The sequence below is a fragment of the Equus przewalskii genome, chromosome X, assembly GCF_037783145.1.
Source record: "Equus przewalskii isolate Varuska chromosome X, EquPr2, whole genome shotgun sequence".
Classification (NCBI taxonomy): Eukaryota; Metazoa; Chordata; class Mammalia; order Perissodactyla; family Equidae; genus Equus; species Equus przewalskii.
In genome coordinates this window covers 11,818,934-11,843,450 of record NC_091863.1, presented here as the reverse complement: position 1 = coordinate 11,843,450, position 24,517 = coordinate 11,818,934, and the positions used below count along the sequence as shown (strand labels likewise).

General features: G+C 43.5%; 1 protein-coding gene across 3 annotated transcripts in view; it reads right to left on the bottom strand.

The window, feature by feature from the left end:
- LOC103543111 (carbonic anhydrase 5B, mitochondrial) overlaps nt 1-21,653 on the bottom strand; it is a 38,759-nt gene extending 17,106 nt beyond the window's left edge. Inside the window, exons 1-3 of one of the 3 annotated variants that reach the window (XM_070603759.1) lie at nt 21,416-21,617; nt 19,889-19,944; nt 11,113-11,307 (exon numbers count right to left, since the gene is read on the bottom strand). In XM_070603759.1, the coding sequence (XP_070459860.1) occupies nt 11,113-11,254 (142 nt within the window). In that variant the 5' untranslated portion in view covers nt 11,255-11,307; nt 19,889-19,944; nt 21,416-21,617. Of the gene's footprint in view, nt 1-11,112; nt 11,373-19,888; nt 19,945-21,395 lie in introns of all 3 variants that reach the window. The other 2 variants (XM_070603758.1, XM_070603760.1) reach the window with 2 other exon arrangements.
- Between the last annotated feature and the right edge of the window lie 2,864 nt (nt 21,654-24,517).

The following is a 24,517-nucleotide window of genomic DNA, read 5'->3' as shown; positions in this document are numbered from 1 at the left end:
CCGGGCTATCACCAAGATGTCCACTATCTGGGATCACACACCAGGCAATTCCAGTTGCGGAGAGCCTGTCGAGGCCGATGGAATTGAAGTCTTAGGAATTAGCTGCTCAGGGGCATAAATGACTGACCAAGGCAGAAGACAAAGCGGTCAGAGAGCAGCTTGTAGAGAAGCGGCCTTCTGCTGTCTCATCAAGCTAAAGCATCTCAGGTGACCTTCTAATTTCACCTAAACCGAGTGACACCCAGTCCTGCGATAACAGCAAAATGCGTGGAGACGAGCGCCATGTGGAATAGGCTATTCTCAAACGAGTTCCTTCTCTTTATTGATAATTTTCGGAGCCCAACCTGCCAAGCCAGCTTTAAATACAAATACAAATTAATGACATTTTCAGTACTGAACTTATTTTCAACAAAGGAAATGAGGGAAGAGGAGGAAGAATTTTTGGACAGAACGTTCAACCAAGCATGGTAAGGTTTTAATTGGTTGGCTAGTAGAAATAAAGGCTTGCGTAGCATGCATCCTGTAATCTAGCTTGCTGTTTTGAAATTTCTGGAATCCTAGACACAATGTAATATTATAGGCTTCCGGTTGAGATGGGGACACACTCTAGGGTTTTGAAAGAATTAAGAAAGATACCGATGAATCTGGGAAGGAAAGGAGTAATTTCTTCTTAATTTGAGAAGTCTAAGTAAGATGTTCAGGGTTTTGGGGCCATGTCACACCATGGAGGAGAAAGAGGAAAATAGGGGACACAGAGACCCCTAACCCTTAAGGAGAGACTCAGACCCTTCCTGAATCACAGCAGTGAAGTATGTCAGAGGGAAGAGACACAGGGACATTGATCCCATAGGAGGGATTATACGGTCCCATAGAAGTGCGTCTGCTGAGTTTACCTCCCATGTAAGCGAACTGTGAGCACAAGGCAGCCATCCTGCAAAACCTGGGCAGAGAATCAGCATTGCTAAGGTCCCTGGAGTTCTGTTTGTCACGTGCACAGCTATGGACATTATATATGAAGGTGTACATGCACAACTTGTCCCACATGGCACCCACAGTGATGACATCACTGATGATGATTTTTCTACCCAAGAGTCAAGCACCAGGTCTTTGTGGCAAGTCCTGATAAATCTCAGCGGACTTCCTGTAACACAGATAGAGCTGTTGAGACATCCATGCATGATGGACAGAACCCACGTGTATAATTTGGGTGGTGCAGTTCTCTGCCCTTTAGAAACACCACGGATGGGAACCAAGACCAACAGGAAAACTAGAGGAAATATGAATGGAGATAAATCATGACCAACGACCCTCTGTACCTCACCCCACTACTAAGAATGAGTCAAAGGATTTGAGAAAGTGACAGGGCAGCTGCTACCCAGTCAAAACCCCTGTGTATGCCAGGGTCACTGGCACTCCACTTTCCACTAAAAAAGCCAGAAACCTGCCTCTTGTTTACTCTTATAGAGGAGACATCTCTTCCTGAGGTAGTTGCCCAAAGCTGGACGTTCAAGTTCAAGATCTTAACCTTATTTTGTTTTGCTTTTTTGGGAAAAGTGCACCAGTAGTATAGATATAGAGCTCTCCAGGCAGTTTCTAGATCAGTGGTTTTCAAGGGAGGAAGTGATTTTGTGCCCCCCCAGGGGACAGTTGGCAATGTCTGGAGACTGCTGGTTGTCACAACTGGAGGAGAGTGTTACTGACATCTAGTGGGCAGAGGCCAGGGATGCAGCTAAACATCCTACAATTCACAGGACTGGCTCCCACAAGGAAGATTTATCTGGCCCCAAATGTCAATAATGCCAAAGTTGAGAAATCTTGGTCTACAGCTAAAAAGCTATAGGCAAATTCAGAGTATTCTCTTTTTTCTTTCTATTTTTTCATATAACGCAGTACTCATCTCTAGGGAGGTCCAAATCCAATGTTTTGGGTTTTCTCCCTTAGTATAAAAGAACTTGTGAAGAACAAGAACTTTTTCAGAAATCTAAAATGGAAAATGCATATGAGTCGGTACAATAAAGTCACACTATAATTGGATTAGAACGCAAATTCCTTGCAGGCAGGAGCCATATCTCCCTCCTTTTTTGTTGCCCTGTAGTGCCTTAGTCAATATAGGCCCTTTAATTTGAGTATTGATTATTCAACTGCTAGTGTTGGGATGAAAAGCTGTATTTGAGTAATTATGTGATATCTTTAAACTTCCAGAAACCCCTAGAACAGCCCTGATTCAGATTTAAAGATGCCCAGCACAAAGAGACCTTGCCCCCTCTTCCTCTCTGAGATACTCAGACCGTGGCTGAGGATTTGAGAATCACCCTTCAAAAGCAATTTACGAGGGTCTCCTGTGAAGACCAGGGGAGAGGTGGAATAATAAGCAGATGCCTGACACGATGCCCTCTTTCACCCTCCATCGTTCCCCACTTCCTTCACGTAATGGCCAGAATCTACTCTCACACCCACACAAACACCAGCCCAAGAAAACCAGGCCTATTCCTCCAATTGCTCTTTTATGACCATAACACTCCTATCACTTGATGCCCTTCAGTTCACAAGTTCGGCTTCCAGAAGGTTTTCTCCACTTGCCCCCCACGACCTCCTTCTTTACAAACCCAGACCATTTCCCCACTAGGGGGGCCCTTGGTCACTGTCCCCTTAGTGAAGCCAGCTTTTGCCAAGGGCTTGTTTTGCTAAAGATAAATTCACATTTTTGTTCTCTCCTCCCTTCCTCTTCTGCCATTTTAACCAAATGCAGATTGAAATGATTTCTTCGTAGTTGCTCATACTGTCCCTCAAAACAGGAAGATGATTAAGTGTTCTGACCACAGAGCCTTCATTTTCAGGTTCTTCTTGTTTGAGGAAAATGAAATAGAGTGATTTTATCGACCATGGTTTAAGTGAGTGATGCCATGCTGCCATTAGGAAGGTGTCAATAACAAACGCCCTTTAGATTCCATAGTGAGGATATGCTCGGTTTTAGTTCTCATTTATTTCTACGACTAGTCCTGACTCTGATTTATCTTGTGCTTGGACTACCCCGTCTCCAGCCTGAGGCGGGTGGAGGTCTTCCTCTTTCAGCCCTAGAAATGTGGAAATTGCATTCCTGCCTTTCCTCCTCAGTTCCTGCTCCTCCTCCTCAGAAATCAATTGCCCCTCATTCAGCTCAAGGCCGGCTCCTATTATCTTTAGGTCCTGGGCTTAAGTGGCACCTCCTCAGTGAAACTTTTTTTGACTACCCCCTTATGATATGACCCCTTTTAATTTTTAATCATAGCACTCTGATCTTTTCCTTCAAAACATTAAACAGGTATGGTTATGATTGTACGCATATGAAGGGTAGCAGAATATGCCACGATAGGAGAAGAAAACCTTACTTGAGACCCACCTGTAAGACAGATTAACAGGAGGAAAAAATTTTAATTCCCTACTTACTTATGGGAGCCCCACAAAGATATGAGACTCAAAAGGCAGCCAGGCAATTGAGGCTGATACACCTGAGCTAAGGAGAGGGACAGGAGTCTGGGGCTTGAAAGGGGAGGAAGGAATTTCACAGGAAGGTGAGAAGAGGAAATGTATCGTAAAGAGAGTTTGCTCCGCCATGCCGAAGTCTCTCAGGTGAAAAAGCCATCTCTGGTAACAGCCCTCTTCCTGGTACAGGCCCCTTTCTAATGTAAATTTCCCTTACAAAAGGGTCACTTCTACTGTTTCCAGAGCTTCTCCTGTGTCTGCAGTTTCTCAAAATAATCCTTATGCCAGCGACGTATATTTTGGGATGGTGAAGGGGGGCAGAATATGCCACCCTCAAATACGCCTCTTTGGCATAAGGATTATTTTGAGCTGATTATTTTGGAAACACCAGAGACAGGAAAAGCTCGGAAAACAAGAGTAGAAGTTAATCTTTTGTAAGAGACATTTACATTTATGAGGGAAATCTCCATTTGTAAGGGTGTCTCCCTCTCCCTACCAGGAAGAGGAGGATGACTAAATCACCAGAAACTCTTCTGTTTCAGTGGAGAAGGCAGGATTTAAATCTGCATAACAACCTTACCTTGTTTACTGAGCTTTGCCTGGTCGCCTCCCATAATTGGCCTCCCCTCCACCTCCCCATATATTTCTTTCCTCTTTAGCTGAAGATGGTATTTAAGGTGGTGTTACTACCCAAGTGGGCTCGTCTGTGCGCCACAAGACATGCCAACAGTCAGGAGGCAAGGTGGTAGTGATGAGGATTTTAGGCTGGTTACTTTTAAAACTGCAGATGAGAAGCAGGCTCCGAGGACTGGAATTTGCTTGCTCTTTGAGAGATATTTGCATTTGTGAAGGAAGGGGGGATGACCTTGTAGGGACCTGAAATTGGCCACCCCAAGATATGTCTCTTTGGGATCAGGATTATTTGAGGCTGATTGCTTTTGATAAACTGGGACAGGGAAGGAGGCTCTGAGGAATGGAACTTGCCCTTTGTTAGGACACATTTACATTTGTAAGGTAAATCTCTATCTGTAAAAGGTGCCTCCCTCTCTGTACCAGGAAGAAGAAGAGAGATGACCTTGTCTCTAGAAACTCTTAATGGGGAAGGCAAGAACTTAAGTTGGTTACTGTCTGGCAATCTCATGTAACTGATTTAGGGTGGTGGCTTCTGACCTTTACTTAATCCGATTTGATTCTTGTCTAAAAGTCATGGGATCACCCAATGACCAGACCCCACCTGCACTGATACCATTTTAACTTTTTTTCATGTTCCTTCCTTTGTCTTGTAAAGAGATGACTCACATACCCATGCCTTATAAAATTAGCCCTAACCCTCAACTCGGGGCAGCAGCAGCGGCTCCTCCTGCCCGTGGGCCCTGTCCCCACGCAGCAGCCCGACTGCCCATGGGTCCTGTCCCCATGCTATTCCACACTATTCTCTAAATAAAAGAGCACTACTGCCAGATCTTGAGAGTCCAAGAAATCTTTCTTTCGACTCCTCGGCTCACCGACCCCGCATCAGTAGGAGAGAAAGGACTTTATTACAGCTTGCTGGCAAGAGGGAAGATGGCTGACTCATGTCCAAAAGAAGCATCTCACAGAACAAAGCCTACAGGCCAGTTATATACAGGGCCAGTCTCCAGGTGGGGGAGATGGCTGGTCTCAGGGTGGGGCAGACATCTGGTCCCAGTTCCTGATAGTCCCTTGTTTTACTGGATATGCATCAGAGAATGGAGCAGCTGCCCTATACCCTGATCTTTCAGTTGTCACTGATTATGGTTATCAGCAGAGGCTCTCTGCCTGGGATTATCACATTCCTACATTCCTAAGGAACTCAAAAGAACAAAAGTTACCATCTTAAAGCAGCTGGGAGGGGCCGGAAAATCTACAGAGCTTGTCTGGGATAGTTACTCAGAGGTCATTTAAAGTCACAATATGGGTTTTTTCCTACAAAATGGCTTCCCTTATGTCAACCTTGTGTTGAGCCGATATCAGTGGTGGCTTGGACCAATTCAGGGAGTCACTCAGTTTTCCTGGGTCTCTCCCATGTGTATATGAGGTATACATGTTAACAGACTTATGTTTTTCTCTTGTTAATCTTTTATTACAGATGTCTCAGCCTAGGACTCAGAAGGATAGAGGGAAAATTATTTCTCCTCCTCTACACATCTATACTTAATTAACTGCTTCTCCACTGCTCTGCAATCCAGAACTGAGCTGGCTTGTGGACTGAATGAAGATAAAGAGCATTGATGAAAAGGTTTCGTTCTCCTTCTTGCTTTATTTCCTAGGACCTCATTGATCACCACATTATATTTTCTTTAAAAATCTTTCAGGTTTCTCTCTTCCTTGCCTTGCTCATGACCACCAACCTAGTTTAGACCTTTACACTCCAGACTTCACACGATGCCTCTCGGTTGTTTTTCCTTCTTCCTCACTTCTCTCTACTCCGTCTTCCCAAATTCTGGTCTTGATGATGAGGATCAAGGCTGCTCCTGCCCCAAGGAGAGAAGTCCAAGGTGTCCTGCCCTACATACCGATGATCTATATCATCCTCCGGGAAGCACAGGACATCCTGACCTGATCGACCTGATTTCCATCCAAAGTTATAGGACCACCCATTAACCAGACCCCACCTGCACTGATACCATTTTAACAGTTTTTTTCATGATCTTTCCTTTGTCTTGTAAAGAAATAACTCACACACCTATGCCTTATAAATTTCGCTCTAACCCTCAACACATTGCAGCTCTTCACTACCCATGGGTCCTGTCTCCATGCTATTCTCTGAATAAGAGAGAACTACTGGCAGACCTTGAGAGTCCAAGACGTCTTTCGACTCCTCGACTCACCAAGCTTGCATCAGTGACATTTTCTCCAACCACTCTGATCTTTCCTTCTTCTGAACTCACACTGCAGTCACTCTCACACCATTTAGCATCCAAGCATTACTCATGTCATGTGTATTTGCTTTATCTGCTCAAAGGATCTGTGTCACTCCAAGCCCTTAGGGCCTGTACTATTTCTACAGCCCCAAGGCTGAACTCAGTACCAGGCACAAAGGAAGCACTTAATGCCTGTTTTACTGAGAGAGAAAACCAAACAAGTCATACTGAAGCCAGGTACCTAAGGGTTACTGTAGATATTGAAGCAATTTGCTGTTTTCCTGTTTAACTTGAGAGGTGACTCAGGGGTCTCGAGGAGTTGTGAGCTTGTTTTCCAGAGCATTTGTGAGCTGTGTTGCAGAAGAAAGAGAATGCCTTGGGGGAGGTTGCAATCACCTGGTGGCTGGCCTCTACAGCCACTGAAGCCCAGAAGTCAGATTGCCCAGGGGCTTATCGGGAGTGACCCTTTGTTTTCCCGGAGCTCCTCCTGCCAAGCCCCATAGCTCCAAAAAACCCCCCTGCTTTCTGTTCTTGGGGAGGTGGATTTGAGCTAACCCAAGCTCCCACCTACTCATTTTGGCCAATTTGAATAAGTCTTTCTCCATCTCCAAGCACTATGTCTCAGTGTTTCGTTTGCTGTGCATTGGGCACACAAACTTGAGATTAGGAGGTTCGGTATCAATACCAAGGCTCTCTCCCCTTACCTCACACCCATCTTCTCTCCGACCAGGCAAGCAGGTTTACGCCAGAACATCTCCTGCATTCACATGATCGCATCTGCCTGCTCCTTTCATTTCATAAAATCCTACCAGGCTCTCAAGGTCAGTTGACGCCCCTTCTCCAACAACCCCACATTACATTAAGCATCCCTTCATCTGCTGTTACTCCTCGGCAACCACTCTGTACCCGCACTGTCTAATGTGGTAGCCACTCACCCCATGTTGCCAGTGAAATGTGCTATAAATGTAAAACACCTAGGAACTTTGAAGACTTGGCACAAAACAAAGAATGGAAAATATTTCACATATTCATTTCATTTTAAAGTGATAATATTCTGGATATATTGGGTTAAATAAAATAGATTAGTAAAATTAATTTCACCTATAACTTTTTCACATATATTTGCTATATTAGTAGAAATAATTTCACAAATCAACTAAATTTATTTATTCTTCCTCCCCCCCAAGTTGTACTGAGGTATAATTGACATACTATTTGTTCTCTTTTAAATGTGGTTATTAGATAATATAGAATTGCCTATATGGCTCGTATTTGTGGCTCACATTACTTATCTCCTAGACATGGTTGCTCTATACCCTCATGAGCTTTTTCTCCCCTGCCTTGCCCTGTACCGTCCTTTTTCCTGAGATGCGCTGTTCTCTCATCTAACTGAAGACCATCCTGGTAGGCCTAGGGCTTAGCACAGTGACAGGATACCCAGGGACCCTCCATATGACGTTGCTGAGGATGATCACAGAATCACAAATTGTCTTCTCAGAGCATCAGGGCTGTAAAAGGATCCTTGATGCGGAGCCCAGATAAGCACAGCATACACATGCAGCTTCCTGGTGGTCAGTTCAGGGCTATTTGTCAGTTCCTTGTACCTGCAGATTCCCCTGAGGCCCTTAATACAATTCCAGCGGGCTCTTGATCTTCCCAATGTTTCTCAAGGTTATTTGGATGTTAATGAAAGACTCAATCTGGGGCATCCTGAGTCTAGATTATTTAGGAATGAGCAGAGTTTTTCGTGAAGAAACAGCAAAAGAAGCCTCTCGATACTATTGTTCTTCAAAATTAACTGGAGGAATGACAGAAGAACTGTATAACACAGCTCAGTTATAATATAGATCAGCACTGTCAAATAGAACTTTCTCTGATGATGGAAAGGACTAATATGGTAAGTGCTCAGCACTTCTGGCCGTAAAATTTTAATGAATTTAAATTTACAGGTAGGGGCCGGCCCTGTGGCCTAGTGGTTCAGTTGGCACACTCTGCTGCGGCAGCCCAGGGTTTTGCAGGTTCGGATCCTGGGCGTGGACCTAGCATGGCTCGTCAAGCCACGCTGAGGCGGCATCCCACATGCCACAACTAGAAGGACCCACAACTGAAATATACAACTATGTACCGGGGGGCTTTGGGGAGAAGAAGGAGAAATAAAATCTTTAAAAAAATAAATAATAAATTTACAGGTAAATACTTATTAGGGCTAGTAGTTAGCTACATTTTACACAATGCCATTCTATTCCAAGTTATCCTAAAAAGAAATGTTTCTCTTCTTTCTAAAAGTAGAGAGATCATGAATATTAAGAATTACTGGAATAATAACAAATAAATATGTACCACTTCCATTCTAGATGATATTCTTTATATTTCATTAAATTAAGAATTAACATTATTAAATTAATTTTCTTATGATCTAAGATCTCATGCTTAATTTTTTAAAAAGACTTTATTTATTTATAGTACAGAGATTTCCCATATACACACTGTGCCCCCACACACATAGCCTCCCCTGTCATCAACATCCCCCATCAGAGTGGGACATTGGTTACAATTGTGGAATCTACACTGACACATCGTAATCACCTGGAGTCCATAGTTTACATGAGGATTCACTCTTGGTATTGTAATTCTATGGGTTTGGACAAACGTATAACGACATGCATCCATTGTAGGGGAGCAGAATTTATCACTCTAAAATATGTGCCTTTGGCATAAGGATTATTTTAGGCTGGTTATTTTTAAGAAACAGCAGACATAGGAGAAACTCTGAAAACCAAATAGAAGTTACCCTTTGTAAAAGACATGTGAGGGAGGCACTGAGCCTATGATGGCGATAAAGACGATGATGTTAACAATCATAGTAGCAGAAGTAGCTGCCAACACTGAGTCCTCACTGTGTGGCAGGTGCTAGCTAAGGCCTATAGACGTTATCTTTTCTCTCTCTCAATCTTGGGTCATTCTTGGTCACAAGTGTACACTGGGCCTTCTGCTGGGGTACTGAGCTTCCAGAAACAAAGAATATTGTCAGACTTCTCAGATGAGCCTCTGGGATTTAGGAACAGGATATGCTCAGTGGCCCAGGGTACAGAGACCATGATATTCTCCTCAGTGAAAACAGGGAGGGGCAGTGAAATTGCCAAAAACAAAATCAAATTATGACTGGCACTTGTTTTTCTTAGCAACTTACAAACAAGAACATCTGATGTGGAAAATTAATCAAGGGAAGCCCCCACATCCCCAAGCCACCACTGCTTTTTGTTTTTGTTAACACTAAAAGGAGCAAATTATCCAAAAGACAAGCATATTGGATTTGAGACCTTTAACTTTCAACTTCCTGTTAAAAAAAAGTAAAACTTTAGTCACTAGCTAAATATGACTATTTTTTTCCACTTTAAGCCTTAGACCGCAAAGTGCCAGCATCGAAAATGAGCCAGTCCAAGTAGGATGTGGGCCTGCTGGTAGGAAGCCACACCCAGCAACCAGAAATTTATTATGACTCTGGCCAGTTCATTTCAATGAGTCAATGTTAGAGGAAACAAAGTAAACTTACAATAAAAATATATTTATGGAGCAGCTTCAAGTCCTTGGATTTAGCTAGATTAGTATTACTAATTTACAAGCATTCCTTTCTTAACTATTTGTTTAATTATGTGCATATGGGGTCAAAAGAGAGCAAACCCAAAGAGAAAAAGTGCAGAAACCTAGATCTAGAAGGAAGCCAACATTTGAACACATTGTGTCAGTTCCCTTAAAATAATTGAAAAGATGAAAAAATTCCTCCTTACTGCTATACTTACCCATTTCATCTCTCCACAAACTCAGACTCATCTCTCCACAAATACACACATTATCTACTTATCATCTCAATGGTTCTTAACCAGGGGCAATTTTGTCCCCCAGAGCCCATTTGGTAATGTCTGCGGACATTTTGGTTATTATAGCTGTGGGGGGTACTACTGGCATCTAGCGGGTAGAGGCCAGGGATGCTGCTAAACATCCTACAGCGCACACTACAGTCCCCTGACAACACAGAATGACCCACGCCCCAGTCAGCAGTGTCTCGGTGGAGAATCCTTGCACATGGACATGGACGGTAACTTGTATTTCAGGAGGGGAAGGAGATCGAGAGGTTCCAGGGAAGACCATGTGCTGCCTCACTTGTTCTTCTGCGTTTACAGCAGAGCACACACGTGGCAAAGTGGTCAGCTAGAAGTAACTGCAATTTGTAACTAGGGATGAAATATTCCAGAGCATGAAGCTACTGAGCTTGCAAACATTAATATGCAACTTCCAGAACGTTAAGATTCAAAGAAATAATTCTCAGTTTCTGGATCAACATTAGTAAGGAGACTATTGCTAACAACAAACAGTAAAGAGCAGGTCCCAAAGTATTTGAAACCGGGACATCTCCCTTGTCTTCCTTCTGCATGACATCATTCTAACATATTAAAATTGGTCAAGAAAAGATCTTTCTAAACCTTATTGTGGTAATCATTTTGCAATACGTGTGTGTTTCAAATCATCACATGGCACACCTTAGACTTACACAATGTTAAATGTCAATTACATCTCAATAAAGCTAGGAAAAAAAGAACTTTCCACATTTTAGAAGACAAATAGAGAAACAAGTAGCTATTTTCAGTTCTTATGGCATATAATCCCACTCTGGAATGCCACTGACATAGTACCCGCAAACACTTAACACACACGTGATTGCTAGGAAACAACCAGCCTTTCACTGTCTTTAAGGCAGCGGTGTACTCACAGGCTCGGTTCCGGGTTCTGTAAGTGCAGGTGTAGAGGCTGCAGGGCCTCACTGGCATGGACCTCGGAATCTGGAATCTTCTCCACGGTGACTTGCATGGAGAGGCTTGAAGAACGGCCCTCAGACGATTCATTAACTCCATCTTTAGCTTGAAATCTTGATCAGTTCCCAAATAACTTGCAGGAATCTAATAACCTAGAGGCAGGAGGACAGAGGAGGAAAAGCTGTAAACAATAGGGACTGACAGCATGTGGAAACCTCTAAGTAGGACAACAACATTCAGATTATTAGTATACCTGGGGCTGGGGGGGGCGTGGGGTGGGACGGGGAGACCCAAATGAGAGTGAATAGTTTATTCACTCTTGTTCCTCAAACTCATTGGTCACCTCACTGGCAGGGACCGGATGACTGACTCAGGCGCCTTGCCTTCCCTTTGGGGTGGCAAATAGTAGAGGTCCAGAGAAATGATTCTCTTTATCCACAAGAATGAAAAGACTGTTTACAGTTTCTTTTTAAAAAAAAAAAACAACAAGAAAACATTTACTCCCTGAAATCCAAATTAATTGTCCAGCATATTTATATGTAAGAAGTAACCAAAGATTAAAGTTCCCTCCAGGCAATCTGAATAAAAAAAATCAATCTGCATTGGGATTGCTTAAAAAAAAGCCCCAAGATACATTCTGCCAAAATAGTCATGGGCGGTTTTGAAATCTAAGCTTAAATATTTTCTGTGACTCTTTGCCAGTTTTAGGTGTAATGCTATGTCCCTGAATCCCGGGGAAAATGGAGAAGGGTAATCCTGAACTACTCTACAGGTAGATTCAATTTGAATATTAATATATGACTGCACTGATGACCCCTCTACCCCTCACATGTTCACAGTGAAAGTCTCAGAAGATGATGCTTTGTAAGGCATTCACTACAGTGTTCTGAAATCATGGTAATGTTAACTTTGAATGCTTCTCCTCTCCCACCCAATATTGCTTTATCCACTTTTCCTGAAAACTCCTTTCCTTGTTATAAGTGAGCAAACAGGATCAGAAATGAAAAAACAATTTTTTTTCTTGATTATACATTCACTCCACTATAAATTTCAAAGAGTTTAGAGTGATTACTTGAGATGCATTCAGACAGCTGCTCAGGACACCATTCGAGCAACCATGAGTGCGGTTCAGCTGCATGGCCCTGTGCCCTGGCCCTGCTGATCTCTCAGCGTCACATCCACTTCACGCTCCTGCCTGCACACCAGCCACGTGCACTTTGGATCTTCCAACTCCTGATGCTCCCTCGAGCCTCAGGGCTTGTGCAGAAGCTCCTCCTTCCCTTGACCAACCTCCATTTGTGCCTGGTTAATTCCTACCCTCTCCTCAGATGATCCACTCCAGCGTCACTTCCTCAAAGCCTACCCTGACCACATTAGAATTAGGGTTAGGGTTAGGTGAATTTGGAGTGCCAATGGGAAGGGGTATTGCATTTTTAAATAAATCGCTCACAGGAAGCTTAGTGAGGTGAAATTTGAGCTAAGGATTGAAGGACGTGCAGGAATTAGTTATGCATATGGATATCAGGAGGAAGGGTATTTCAGGCAGAGGAAATTGCCTGTGCAAAGACCCTGAGGCAGGAGCTTGTCTGGCACATGCAACAGACAGTAAAGAGGCCAATATGGCAGGAATGGAGTGAACCAGGAGGAGGGTAGTAGGAGATGAGGTTGAGAGGTAATAGATGCCAGATCAAGCAGACTTTTAGGCGACTGTCAAGGTTTTTTCTCTAACTCAGTTTCTCAACCTCGACATTGTTGACATTTTTGACCAGAAAACTCTTTGTTTTGGGGGATGTCCTGTGCATTGTAAGACGTTTAACAGCATCCCTGGTCTCTACCCACTAGATGCCGGTGACACCCTCCCTTCAACTGTGACAACCAAAATGTCTCCAGACATTGCAGATGTCCCTTGGAGAAGGAGGGGTCACCTCTGATTGCAAACCATTGCTCTAAGTGAAATGAGGACACAACGGAGTTTGTGTGCCGCAGGACAGAATCTGATTTGCAGTTTTAAAAGATCATTCAGGGCGCCCTCCTAGAAACTGACTGGGATGGGAGGCAGGAAAGAAGCAGAGAGATCATTCAGGATAGTCCTGGCGCTGGAAGTAAGGATGTCACAGTGGACGTGGTGAGAAGTGATTGGGTGTTACCTATATCTTGGAGATGCACCCCATAAGACGTGAAAGGAAGGAGTCAAGGATGACTGGAAGATTCTTGGGCTAAGCAACTGGAAGGATGCAGTTGCCATGAACTGAGGTGAGGATGACAGTGTGTGGAAAGGTTTTGGGCGGGAAATCAGTAGCTCAGATTTGGGCATGTGGAATTTAAAATGAAACTCCAATAATCCAAGTGAGAGACTATGAAGCACTGGACTAGACAGTGACAAAAGAGATGTACAAGGTACTTTGTATTCAAGAGATCACCATTTTGGTAAAAAACAGAGGGTTTGGCACTCAACTGGAAGACAGAAAAGGACAGGAGATGAGGAAGGCCTTGTGATTTTACAGCTGGAGTGGTGCTGGTGGTAGGATGAGGACGGATCCCTGAACAGAGAGGCAGAACCTGGCGCGAGGAGCAGGTGGGAAGGGGAAGATGGCACTCTTACTGCTAACCACCTTGGATTTGAGGCGCCAAGAGAGCAGGCGAGGGGAGAAGTCTAGGAGAGAGTCGGCAGTGCAGCTCTGGTGCTCAGGAGAGGTCATGAGGCTAGAGACAGAAGGAAAATCTCCTCTCCCCAGGAGTAACGGGCGTATAGAGGGGGGCTGACAAAATAGAGTGATTAAGGAGGCCAAGAGATGGTGAAGGAACAGTCAAAGGCAATCAAGGACGGAACCGAGCATGGAAGGTCGGGCGAGCAGGCTTCCCTTAAAATCCAAATGAACAGAAACTCAATTTAGCTAATGCTAGGCTACAACACCTGTAACAAGGAGACTGGAACCAGCCTAATGAGACAGGGCCATCTGCAAGTCCCCTGGCCTAAAATGATAAGGCCCCTAACCAATCTGCAAGCTAGGAGAATCAGATAGAGGCCACCAAGATCCAATTCCACAGTTTTGGGACTTTCCTGGGCTTACGCATGCGCTCTAGCACCCAGGAGTCCACTGAAGGCGACCCTAGCCCCATTAGCATAGTAAAAATCACACCCAGGGCTGGAAAGCTAGCCCGCTAATGATACATGCCACAGCGCAGCCGCAAGCACAAGTCTACCTCTCACGCCATGACAAGGCCCTCCTCCCCAGCCTTGGTCTAATAAAAGCCCCACAATCCTGCTCCCTAATGAGCCAGTCACCTGCCCCTCTCCTTTCTGCACTGGCTCCCTTGTGCCTCTCCTGTGCACAAACTAATCAACTTTTACTTTTCTACTCCCATTTGTTGTCTCTCTTGATTTCCATCCTGAGGGACAACAAGGACCCAGTACACCAGTAACATTTCGGTGACCCTGAAGGGACTTTCTTGAGTCCCGGTCGAAGATTGGACAGGTTGGCACCAGACTGGCCTGGCTGCTCAGATGTGGACATAAATGGCCACATCCTAACCTGTTTTGGACTCCAGTGTTCAGAGGGTCCAACGCTCTCCAGTCCAACCAACTTTCTTAAAGTCTCCCTCTTTTCCTTCTCTCTCTTTCAATCTTTTATCCTCTTTCGGAGTATCTTCTCTCCTCCGGTTTCAGGGGCACCATGAGCCCCTGGGTCAGTCATTAGCCTGACAATCTCGCTTTTCTGGTTTGGGAGACTCTGCGTTCCACCTGTGGGCGCTCTCCTCTTCCAGACCTGATCACCCCAGCAACCCCAAGTGAGGTGCCCTCTCCTGGCGGTCCTGGTTTCTGTTAATCTGTTTGGGCACCTGGAGTGATTCCAGCTTGGCCCCTCTGTAAGTCATTTGACTGACATCTGGGATCCTATTTTGTTTTCTGTCAAGAACCTGTTGAGCATTTTAGGGGCCTACTGAGTCAGTTATGGGAATGGGAGGCCTGTAATCTATTCTGTAAACTGTCCTGCCTGGGAACTGTTGTTTGTGTGACCCTTATCTTGATAACCTTTGGAAAAAGGCTATGAGGGTGAGGCCTCATCACCTCTTTCCCTTCTTTGTCTTTTTCATTTGTCACCTCCTCTGTTATCACCAAGTCGAGGTTAAGTTGGGGCTGGACCCAAGCAGCAGAACTGGACCTTTTGTAAAATTGAAACTTGAAAACCTTTCGCCAAGGACCTTAACTATCAACCCGAGCACTAGGAGCCCTGGCCTCTGGTCTGCTCCAGGCCTTTGCCTCTTGCCTCCCTGGCTTGCCTGGTGCTGGCTCAGGGACTAAGCACCTGGGCTAGCAGGACTTGACTAAATCTTACAACTATACTGACACCCACAGTCGGGCTCTGCACCCTTCTCTAGGCCCACTGTCAGTCAGACTCGAGCTTTACTGCCATGGGGAACGCCCCAAGCATCTCGGGAGACTCACCCCTCAGGTGCACTTTAACTAATTGGAAACACTTTCAATTGCATGTGTTATGCCCCAGAAACGCCATCTTGGAGAAAACTTAAATGGTTTCTCTGTGCCTTTGTGATGCAGTTGGACAGGCAGTTTAACCTACAACGTCATTTAAGTTACAACCCAATTTCTGAGAAATCAAGAGCAATTGTCCTTAGAAAATCCTTGCAAGACTGGAAATGAAGCTCTAGAGGCAGTTCAGGTTCCCCCCATTTCCCTTATCTGAAAGAGCTTGCAAATCCTCTGAGGAATATCTAGCCCATCACTAATTCCTAGGACTGAAGGGAAAAAAAGGAAAAAGCAAGAAAAACGGCCATAAAAGTGCTCTTGCCAAGAATCTAGCATCCTGAGTGTCTTCTCCACAGATATTAGTATAAAGGCTTAAAACAAAATTTGGATTCCTAACTAGGGAGCTTTGTATTACTATACCTGATTCATGGCAGTAATTTTAAAATAATAGCTGTGTAGTTTCTATATATGTGTGCCTATATGTATGTTAAATATGCGTGATATTTTACCTCCAGATGGCATAATTTTTAAAGTGCTCTATTCCATTTGCTTAAAGCAAGCACTTATATAAATTATTTGTAAATGTAACAGAAACTAACCCAAAGGTCTTTTAAGTTAACATGATATAAATTGATCTTTGGTAACTGAAAGCTTATTTAAGATGGTTGGTTTGATTAAAATGGAGACGTCCCCAGAGTTAGCAGCACTGGATATGATGCAGACGTACAGCCCGGGTTTACTAGTCAAACAAGCCCATGTTACCCCTCTTACAAATTTGTCAGCAAAATAATGGCTCAGGATGATAACTTATTTTGTCTAATGTTTCAAAGTCTTTATAGACAATCTAAGTAATTCTTGGGAACAATTAAACTAAATAGATTGAAAAAGATAAGAGTATTGAGTGAACTTTTTAACAATAGTTATGTGTCATGACTGCGTATTTAAGATAACTTCCAAAATCTCTCTGGTAACTTGAAACTTTGAAGTTTTGCTAGGTGAAATTAAACAATAAAAAACTCATTGAGGGGCCGGCCCGGTGGCACAGTGGTTAAGTGCGCACGTTCCGCTTCTTGGCGGCCCAGGGTTCACCGGTTCGGATCCCGGGTGCAGACATGGCACTGCTTGGCAAGCCATGCTGTGGTAGGCGTCCCACATAGAAAATAGAGGAAGTTGGGCATGGATGTCAGCTCAGGGCCAGGCTTCCTCAGCAAAAAAGAGGAGGACGGGCAGTAGTTAGCTCAGGGCTAATCTTCCTCAAAAAAAAAACCAAACTCATTGAATATCTGGGTCATTTTTTAAATAAGATAAAATACTGAAACATTAAATTACAGAACTCTAACAGAGAAATTGATGACTTCATGAAACTGCTGACAGAAGATTAAGATCAGGAATTGATCACACAGGACAGAATGAACTGATGAGAATGATTATAATTTTTATGATTTTTCGTTTGAAATATTGTCAATTTTTTTAATGTTCTGTGTTTTTCAGATTTAAGGAAATATTTTTCTCTTCTCTCATGCTAACTATGACTTACAGCAATTTGATAAATTATACCTTTGTAAGCAGAACCAAAACATTTATTTTTCTCTCCCTACCTGATCCCTCCAAAATTTGGAAACTTTTAGTGAGTGAGTATTGTTTTCATGGCAATATAGTTATTTGCATAAGTTCAATAAGATTCTGTTCTCCTTATAACAGGACACAATTGGAAACATTGGTTATATTACCAAGGCTTTGACTAGAATGTCATATTTGAGGGAAACATACAGACTTAGATATGACAAGACAGCTTTAGAGGAATAAAGGTTGACTTTCTGGAATGAAGCCACTTGGAAATATTGGCCTGGTACCTTGTTTACAGAGTTCCCAGCAACCTTACTGGGTGAGCAAAAAAAGTCACTCCTCTGGCAGGTGCAAGGAACCTCAAGGATTTGTAGGTATTGCAGGTGGAGTCTGACAAGTCCTTGGCTTTGCTTGGCCTGGACTCGAGAGGCCTTTAAAGTTCAATCTGAGATTCCTTATAAAAAGTTCCAGCAAAGCAGATTTGAAAGAACCTATATAATCAATTGCTATTCTTGCTATACTTATGTAAATAACTGGGCCAAGTTTATTGAAACTAGACTTATTTTGAAACCAATGAGTCTTAATTGGCTATCTTTGGTAAAAATGAGAGTGATTTTAGAGAGAAAAATTATGCTTCAATAGAAACTATAGTACACATTCATGGATATTAGGTTCTAGTTCTGATAATTGTCTTTGAGGTTTCTATCTGTAAACTGGACCAGATCCTGAATTCTTCTAGTCTCCTGAAATATCTGGCTACAAATCTCCAAACTAATATTTTCAGTTTTTTCCCATCACTTTCATTTGGAATCATTGAGAACTAAACCTGTTATTTTCCTGAAGCCCTGAAAACTGAAGCTGGACAACTTGATATAAACTTAAGAGAAATTCATGTCTGTTGCTGTGTAAGTCTCTCAGAAAGATACCTGGACACCCGATAACATCATCAGAGAGATTTCAAGCTATAAAAGATGCTTCAACTCTGACGTCTAGAAATCTTTTTGGCTGACTGCTCCCTGAGCTCAGAAACTGGTTTATAATTTGCTCCCACCAGTAACCGTGTTTTTCTTTTTTTTTTCACCAGAAATTACTTATGTTAATAACTCAGGGAAGGTTGAGATCAACATCTGGGAAATCTATGAACAAGTGTCCTGGCTTCACTGATATAACCAAGGAACAGACCCCAATTGGGCATGGTCACTGATCAAGGATGCCCTGCCACTCCTCACCTGGCTCCTTCCTTTCTTGGGACCCCTGGTAATCATCATACTTCTATTAATTTTTGGTCCATGTCGTTTTAACCTTCTTGTCAAGTTTGAGTCCTCTAGGCTCCAACAATTCCACGTTAAACTGATAGTCATGCAAGGATTCCAGCCACTTCCAAGAGCTAACCTACCTGGTCCTCATTCTCATTCCTACTGGACCCTGCAACAAGCTGAAAAAGATTTTTACTTCTCCTGGATATAGGGCCCCCTTCTCAATGTCCCCTGTCAGCAGGAAGTAGCTTCAGAAGAGACCGTTGCCCATGATGCTTAAGATTAAGGAGGATAAAATCTCTCAGGGCAGAAAGAGACAGGAACCAGCCTAATGAGACAGGGCCATCTGCAAGGCCCCAGACCTAACAACATAAGGCCTCTAACCAATCCACAACCTAGGAAGAATCAGATAAAGGCCACCAAGATCCAAATTCCACAGTTTGAGGACTTTTCCCTATTTATGCATGTGCCCTAGCACCCAGGAGTCCACTGAAGGTGACCCTAGCCCCATTAGCATAGTAAAAATCTCACCCATGGGTGGAGAGTTAGCATGCTGATGATACATGTTTCACACGTAGTAGCATGCTACATGACAGTGCTGGTGCAAGCACAGCCCCACCTCTGCATGCCATGACAAGGCACTCCTCCTCAACCTTTGCCTAATAAAAGTCCCACAACCCCACTCCCTGAAGAGAAAGTCACCTGTCCCTTTCCTTTCTGCATGGGATCCCTTGTGCCTCCCTTGTGCACAAGCTAATAAACTTTTACTCTACTCCTGTTTGTTGTCTCCCTTGATTTCCATCCTGGGGGATGACAAGAACCCAACGTGCAGGTAACAACAATACAAGATGTTGTTTATGCTAAAGCCTAAAGTCAATCCCCTCTGTTACACTGAAAGTTATAATTTATCGAGAGGTGGTTATTTAAACTTACCCACAGATCTCATAATACCCAAGCTTGTGAAACCACAAATAATGTTTGACAAATATAATGCAAACATAATCAAACATAGTATATAACAATGAACTAGTAGTGTGCACTACCAGATTTCAGAGAAAATCTGTCCTTACTTCTGTCCTTAAAGAAGGGACCACAGGCTGGATGGGCCCCAGGAGAGCTAAGTGTTCTGTGCTAAGTGCCTTAGCTGTTATAAGTATTTATGTATGTCCTTGGATTTTACTAACAAGTCCCTTATCTGCTGTTTTGCAAACTTAGAAATGTGTGAAAAAAGAAAAGATTCTGAAAGCCTTTAAGGAATCACTCAAAAATCATGTATTTATTAAATGACAAGTAGTTTGAACTCTGCCTGATTAACATTTATGTGTTTGCAAAACAGACAGCAAAAAAAAAAACCACACCCCAGTACTCTGACTAAAGGTTACAATTACATTGAAACAAAAATTCCTTGATTCTCATCAAACTGACCTTCCATTTTCTCATCTCCTGATTTCCAAAGGAAGCCACCAGCCTTTTGCAATTCCCTGAAATGTAAATTCAAGGTTATGCTGCCATGTCTTGACTGAGAAAGTTGAGCTTCTTCCTCTCACCCACTTCTTCCCTGAGAGCATGATCCCAATCTGGGCTGCCAAAGGCTTCAAAATGCATTTCTAGTAACTGCTTTGTGTGTTGCAGCTAACTGGCCCAGTGCCACCAATGAGCTGAAATGCATTTTCCTCCTTCCATCAGAATTCCACAATATTCCTCTGCACTCATTCACTCACAGTTCACTCAGCCTTCATTGTGTTCCAACTGTGAGTGGTCACAGCTTTTTGCCTGGCTCCAGGGAGAGCAGGCCAGGTATGTACAGCCACAGGAATGGTGCCCTTTGGGTGAATTTCAGCCCTGGTACTAAGGTAAAAATTATCTGAGTAAAGGTTGAAGGCTCTGGATGGCTGAAAGGTTTTCCATTTCCAACATATCAGAGAACAGTGACCGTTGTGAGGGCTGTGCAGGGGCAGATCAGGGGTAGGGTCTGGGGCAGCTTCCCTCTCTAGAGAAATCTGGCTACTCCTTTCCATATTCCAGCAAGGCTTGTAAAGCAGAGTATAGATGGCCAGACTGTCAGTAAAGGAAGAATGGGAAGGAGAAATCACTGTGGTTTCAGCGGCTAGCAGAGAATAAGTTCTATCCAAATTAAGATGTACACGTGAACATATATTTCTCAAACTTTCCCTGTGAAAACACAAGGGAGGGGAGGACACTTACATTAATGTTAACGAGTTGCCATCAAGCCTCAAGGCAGTGGCGTTTAACACTGAATGCCACAAAGACTCAACCATCAACAATGTTTGTACTTCAGAGAGTCTCCCCCAGTTCTGGGGCGGGGCACAAAACAAAAAGACCAGAAGGAATTGCGGAATGAGGAAGGCTCAGATTTGTCCACGTGACACAGCTGTGATGCTGATTCCCTGCCTTGGGTGAGGCTGTGACTCCATCCACAGACCCTGGCATAGTCAGAGGCAGGCTTAGAAATACAAGGCAGACCCAAGTCTCGCTTGCCGCGCCTTAGTTTCTAGAACTGCAATCTCAGATTTGTAGCCTTTAGCCCTGTCTCCAGCTATTTCACAGCAGGCTGGACTTTCTTGAGTTATTCACAGCCAACCACCCGTAACAACACTCCCTCCTAAGGAACTGCCCACACGCCCCCCGCCCCCCGCGACAAACTCCCCAGGACAGCTGTTTTCCCATCAAGTGCAAATAACCCTAAAGGAGGTGCAGCTATCTGTTTGGTGACTCCCATAGCAAAAGAGGGCTGCCAGGAGCACGGGGGCGATGACCTACTGGATTCCCTATTCCCCTGGGCGCCCCGTGGGGATCCCGGCTCGCAGGACCAACAGCTGTCCCGGCTTTGAGACCTGGCGTGGCAGGACGGCAGAGTGTGAGAAGGGTCCCAGCCCTCCCCGAGTCAGCCTCTCCGCGCTGTGGCCCCCACTCCACTCGGCCCGCCCTTACCTGAGGGCTTCCGCAGAGCACGAACCTTAAGGTTCGCTCCAGTCCCGGTACCCGCGGCTTGCCCGTTCTGCCATCATAGCCACGCCCCTGGTCACACCCCGCAGCCTGGGCCACGCCCCACCCATCTAGGCCTCTCCCATATGACAGGGCCAAGCTCCCTCCACGTCCTTACGTGCTGCCCTGGCCACGCCCCTCCCTCCACAGCCAGGCCCCTCACCCGGGCCTCGCCCCTGAGCTCTGCGTGGGCCCGCCCCTCCGCTTTGGTTACGCCCCTGCGCTCCGCTCGGGTTTGGATGTGACAATAAATGATGAGCAAGTTAGAGAAGATGTGGCAAGGGGTTGATGGGTGGAAAAGTATTTCTTGATTTGATTAGTAGGAATATTTTTGGGTGGAAAACATAGAAGCCACTTTTATAGGACTTAGCACACTTCTTTACATAGTAACTTCTCAACAAATCTTCATTCAATAGCTACTCTTTCACTGGTATAGGATGATAACATTTCTCCTTTCCTAGCAGTAAGATTTACTACTTTTTTCTTCAGATGCCAACAATAAAAGTTTTATGATAGCATAGTTACTTTTTCTTCTCTTCCCACCCTCCATTCCATTTCTGGCTTGAAGATAGTGGGAATATTCAAAATGTTGCGCTAGAAGGAACACAGAGAAAAGAACATGTTTCAACTGAACACTCTTATTAAGCTCACCCTGACCCTGAGAACCCTGCCTCATTTATAAAATGTTTCAACTGTCAGTCATTTTTGCCTGAAAAATAAATTCACAGAAATTGGTCCAAATACAGCCTGTATAAACTGCTGAGTTGATTTTTACATGGTTAGTTCTACCTCACCTCCTTCCACAGATGATTTGAGGCAGCTTACTAAAATACAGACATTCCTGGATTAAAGAAATAGTTGAAGTACCCAGGGAAGGGAAAGCTAAAGGAGAATAACACACCCAACGATAAGAATAGCAGTGAAGTATGCAGGCCATCAGATCCAAAACAGTTGTTCAAGGTGGGCCAAAGATTTGCCCCTAAGCTTTTGAATGAGGAAATAGAAAATAGAAAAGAGGAAATAGCAATCATTTTAAGGTTTTTCAGTGTTCACAAGATCAAAATCAACCTTTTGTTTTTTCAGAAACAGTTTTTCTTGAATTTTAGCCCTGAGAGAAATCCTGTTTCCTCATATAGATGATGTAGTGAGCTCAGTGGGAAAGAAGTGTCATCAGGAGTTAAACACGGGGCCCTTCAAATGTGAGCTGTTGGCACAATCACAAAGCACAGTGCATTAAATCAACTCCATGAACCATCAAAATGTTTCTATTCATCCAAGTACATAGGCCCTCAATGGTCTGGCTTAATCCAGGGTCACATTTGATAATCCTTCCCCAGGATGGCAAATAGGTTTCAGTTCATATGTCAACTTTGAGCTATTTGTAGTGGCTGTCTGAATAACTATGTTGAGTTTTGCGGCTTTGTCTAGGCTCAGAAGGAAAAAGTTCTCTGATTGATTAACAACGTCTGTCATGGATGCAGGATGGGTGAGTGGCTGTGTGCAAAAACCTATCTGGTATCTCTGATGTATAGAAATAGAGAGGTTGCATGCAGGGCTTTTGTGTAGTTACTCCAAATCAACAATTCTCATTATAGGGCTTTTGATAAATATCCTACAGTAGAGAGTTCAAGGTCTCTATCTCACTCTGACCAACCCACACTGGTCCTCTCCTGTCCATTCCCATCTCAGAACATTTTCCTTTGCTGTTCTCATTGTTTGGATCACTCTTTGCCTAGCTTTACAAGGCTGGGTTTTTCTCATCATTCAGTTCTCAGCTACAATGTCATCTCTTTAGAGATATCTTTCCTCACAACCATATCTGAAGTTGTATCCAGAGCCTCTCAATCTGTCCTGGGCACAGAGATCACGTTATAGTACAGACTCTGACTCAGTGGTTCTGGGATGTGACCTGAGAGTCTGCATTCAAGCAAACTTCCAGGAGATGCAAACCTGATGTTCCATGGAAGGCACTTTGAGTAGCAGCCCCACCTCTCCATCTCTATTGCATTATCTGTTTCATTTTCCTCGTGGTGTGTCTCACGATTCGAAATTATTTCTTTATCTGTTTGTATATTGGATTGTTTGTTGGTTGGTTGTTTACTAGAATGTAAATTCCATAGGAGCAGGGACTTTGACCAGTTTGTTCAACTTTGTATTCGCAGCACTGAACACAGTACCTGGCACAGCAGGAGATGCTCCGTAAATATTGCTGAATGAATGATGCTGTTCAAGATTTGTTGATTAGCTTGAACTAGAATGTAAATCTGATATGTCACTAGCACAGTGTTTAGTTAGGACGACTTTTAAAAATTTTCATAGCAAGGCTTTCTTGATGAAGGAAGCAATGAGTTGTTTTCTCTTCTGGGGCAGGGTCCTCTTCTAATCCTAGATTGGTGACAGTGTGAGAACTGGCCCCTGCTGATGGGACACATTTTGAGTAGCACTGATATAGAGGATAAAAATATACAATGTTATGTAATGCTTATGTATTATGTTTTTATGTATTTTTATACATAAAATGTATATGTATATGTATGTATATTTTATGTATATTATGTATAATATATTTTATATATTATGTATTTATATTTTTTCCATCTTCAGGAAACTCATAGGCAGATAGAAATACACACTTTGAGACACAATTACAAGATTTTTCATCACTTGCTATAATAAACAATTGTAGGAGAGAACAGAAAATTGTGGGAGAGAATGGATAATTGTAGCAGAGAATGGAAAAGTATAGGAAAGAATGGGGAATTTTGTGAATAAAGGAAGAATTGTGGAAGACAAATAATTGTGGGATAGGAAAGAATGATAAGAGAGGGAATTGTGGGAGAGAATGGAAAATTGTGAGAGAGAGGAGAAACTCTGGGGGAGAATGAAAGATTGTGGGCAAGAACAGAGAATTGTAGGAGAGACAAGAAATTTTGGGAGACAAGGTTTGATGGTTAATATTATGTGTCAACTTGGTGGGGCCACAGTACTCAGATATTTGGTCAAACATTATTCTAGATGTTTCTATGAAGGTGGTCTTTTAGGGGGATG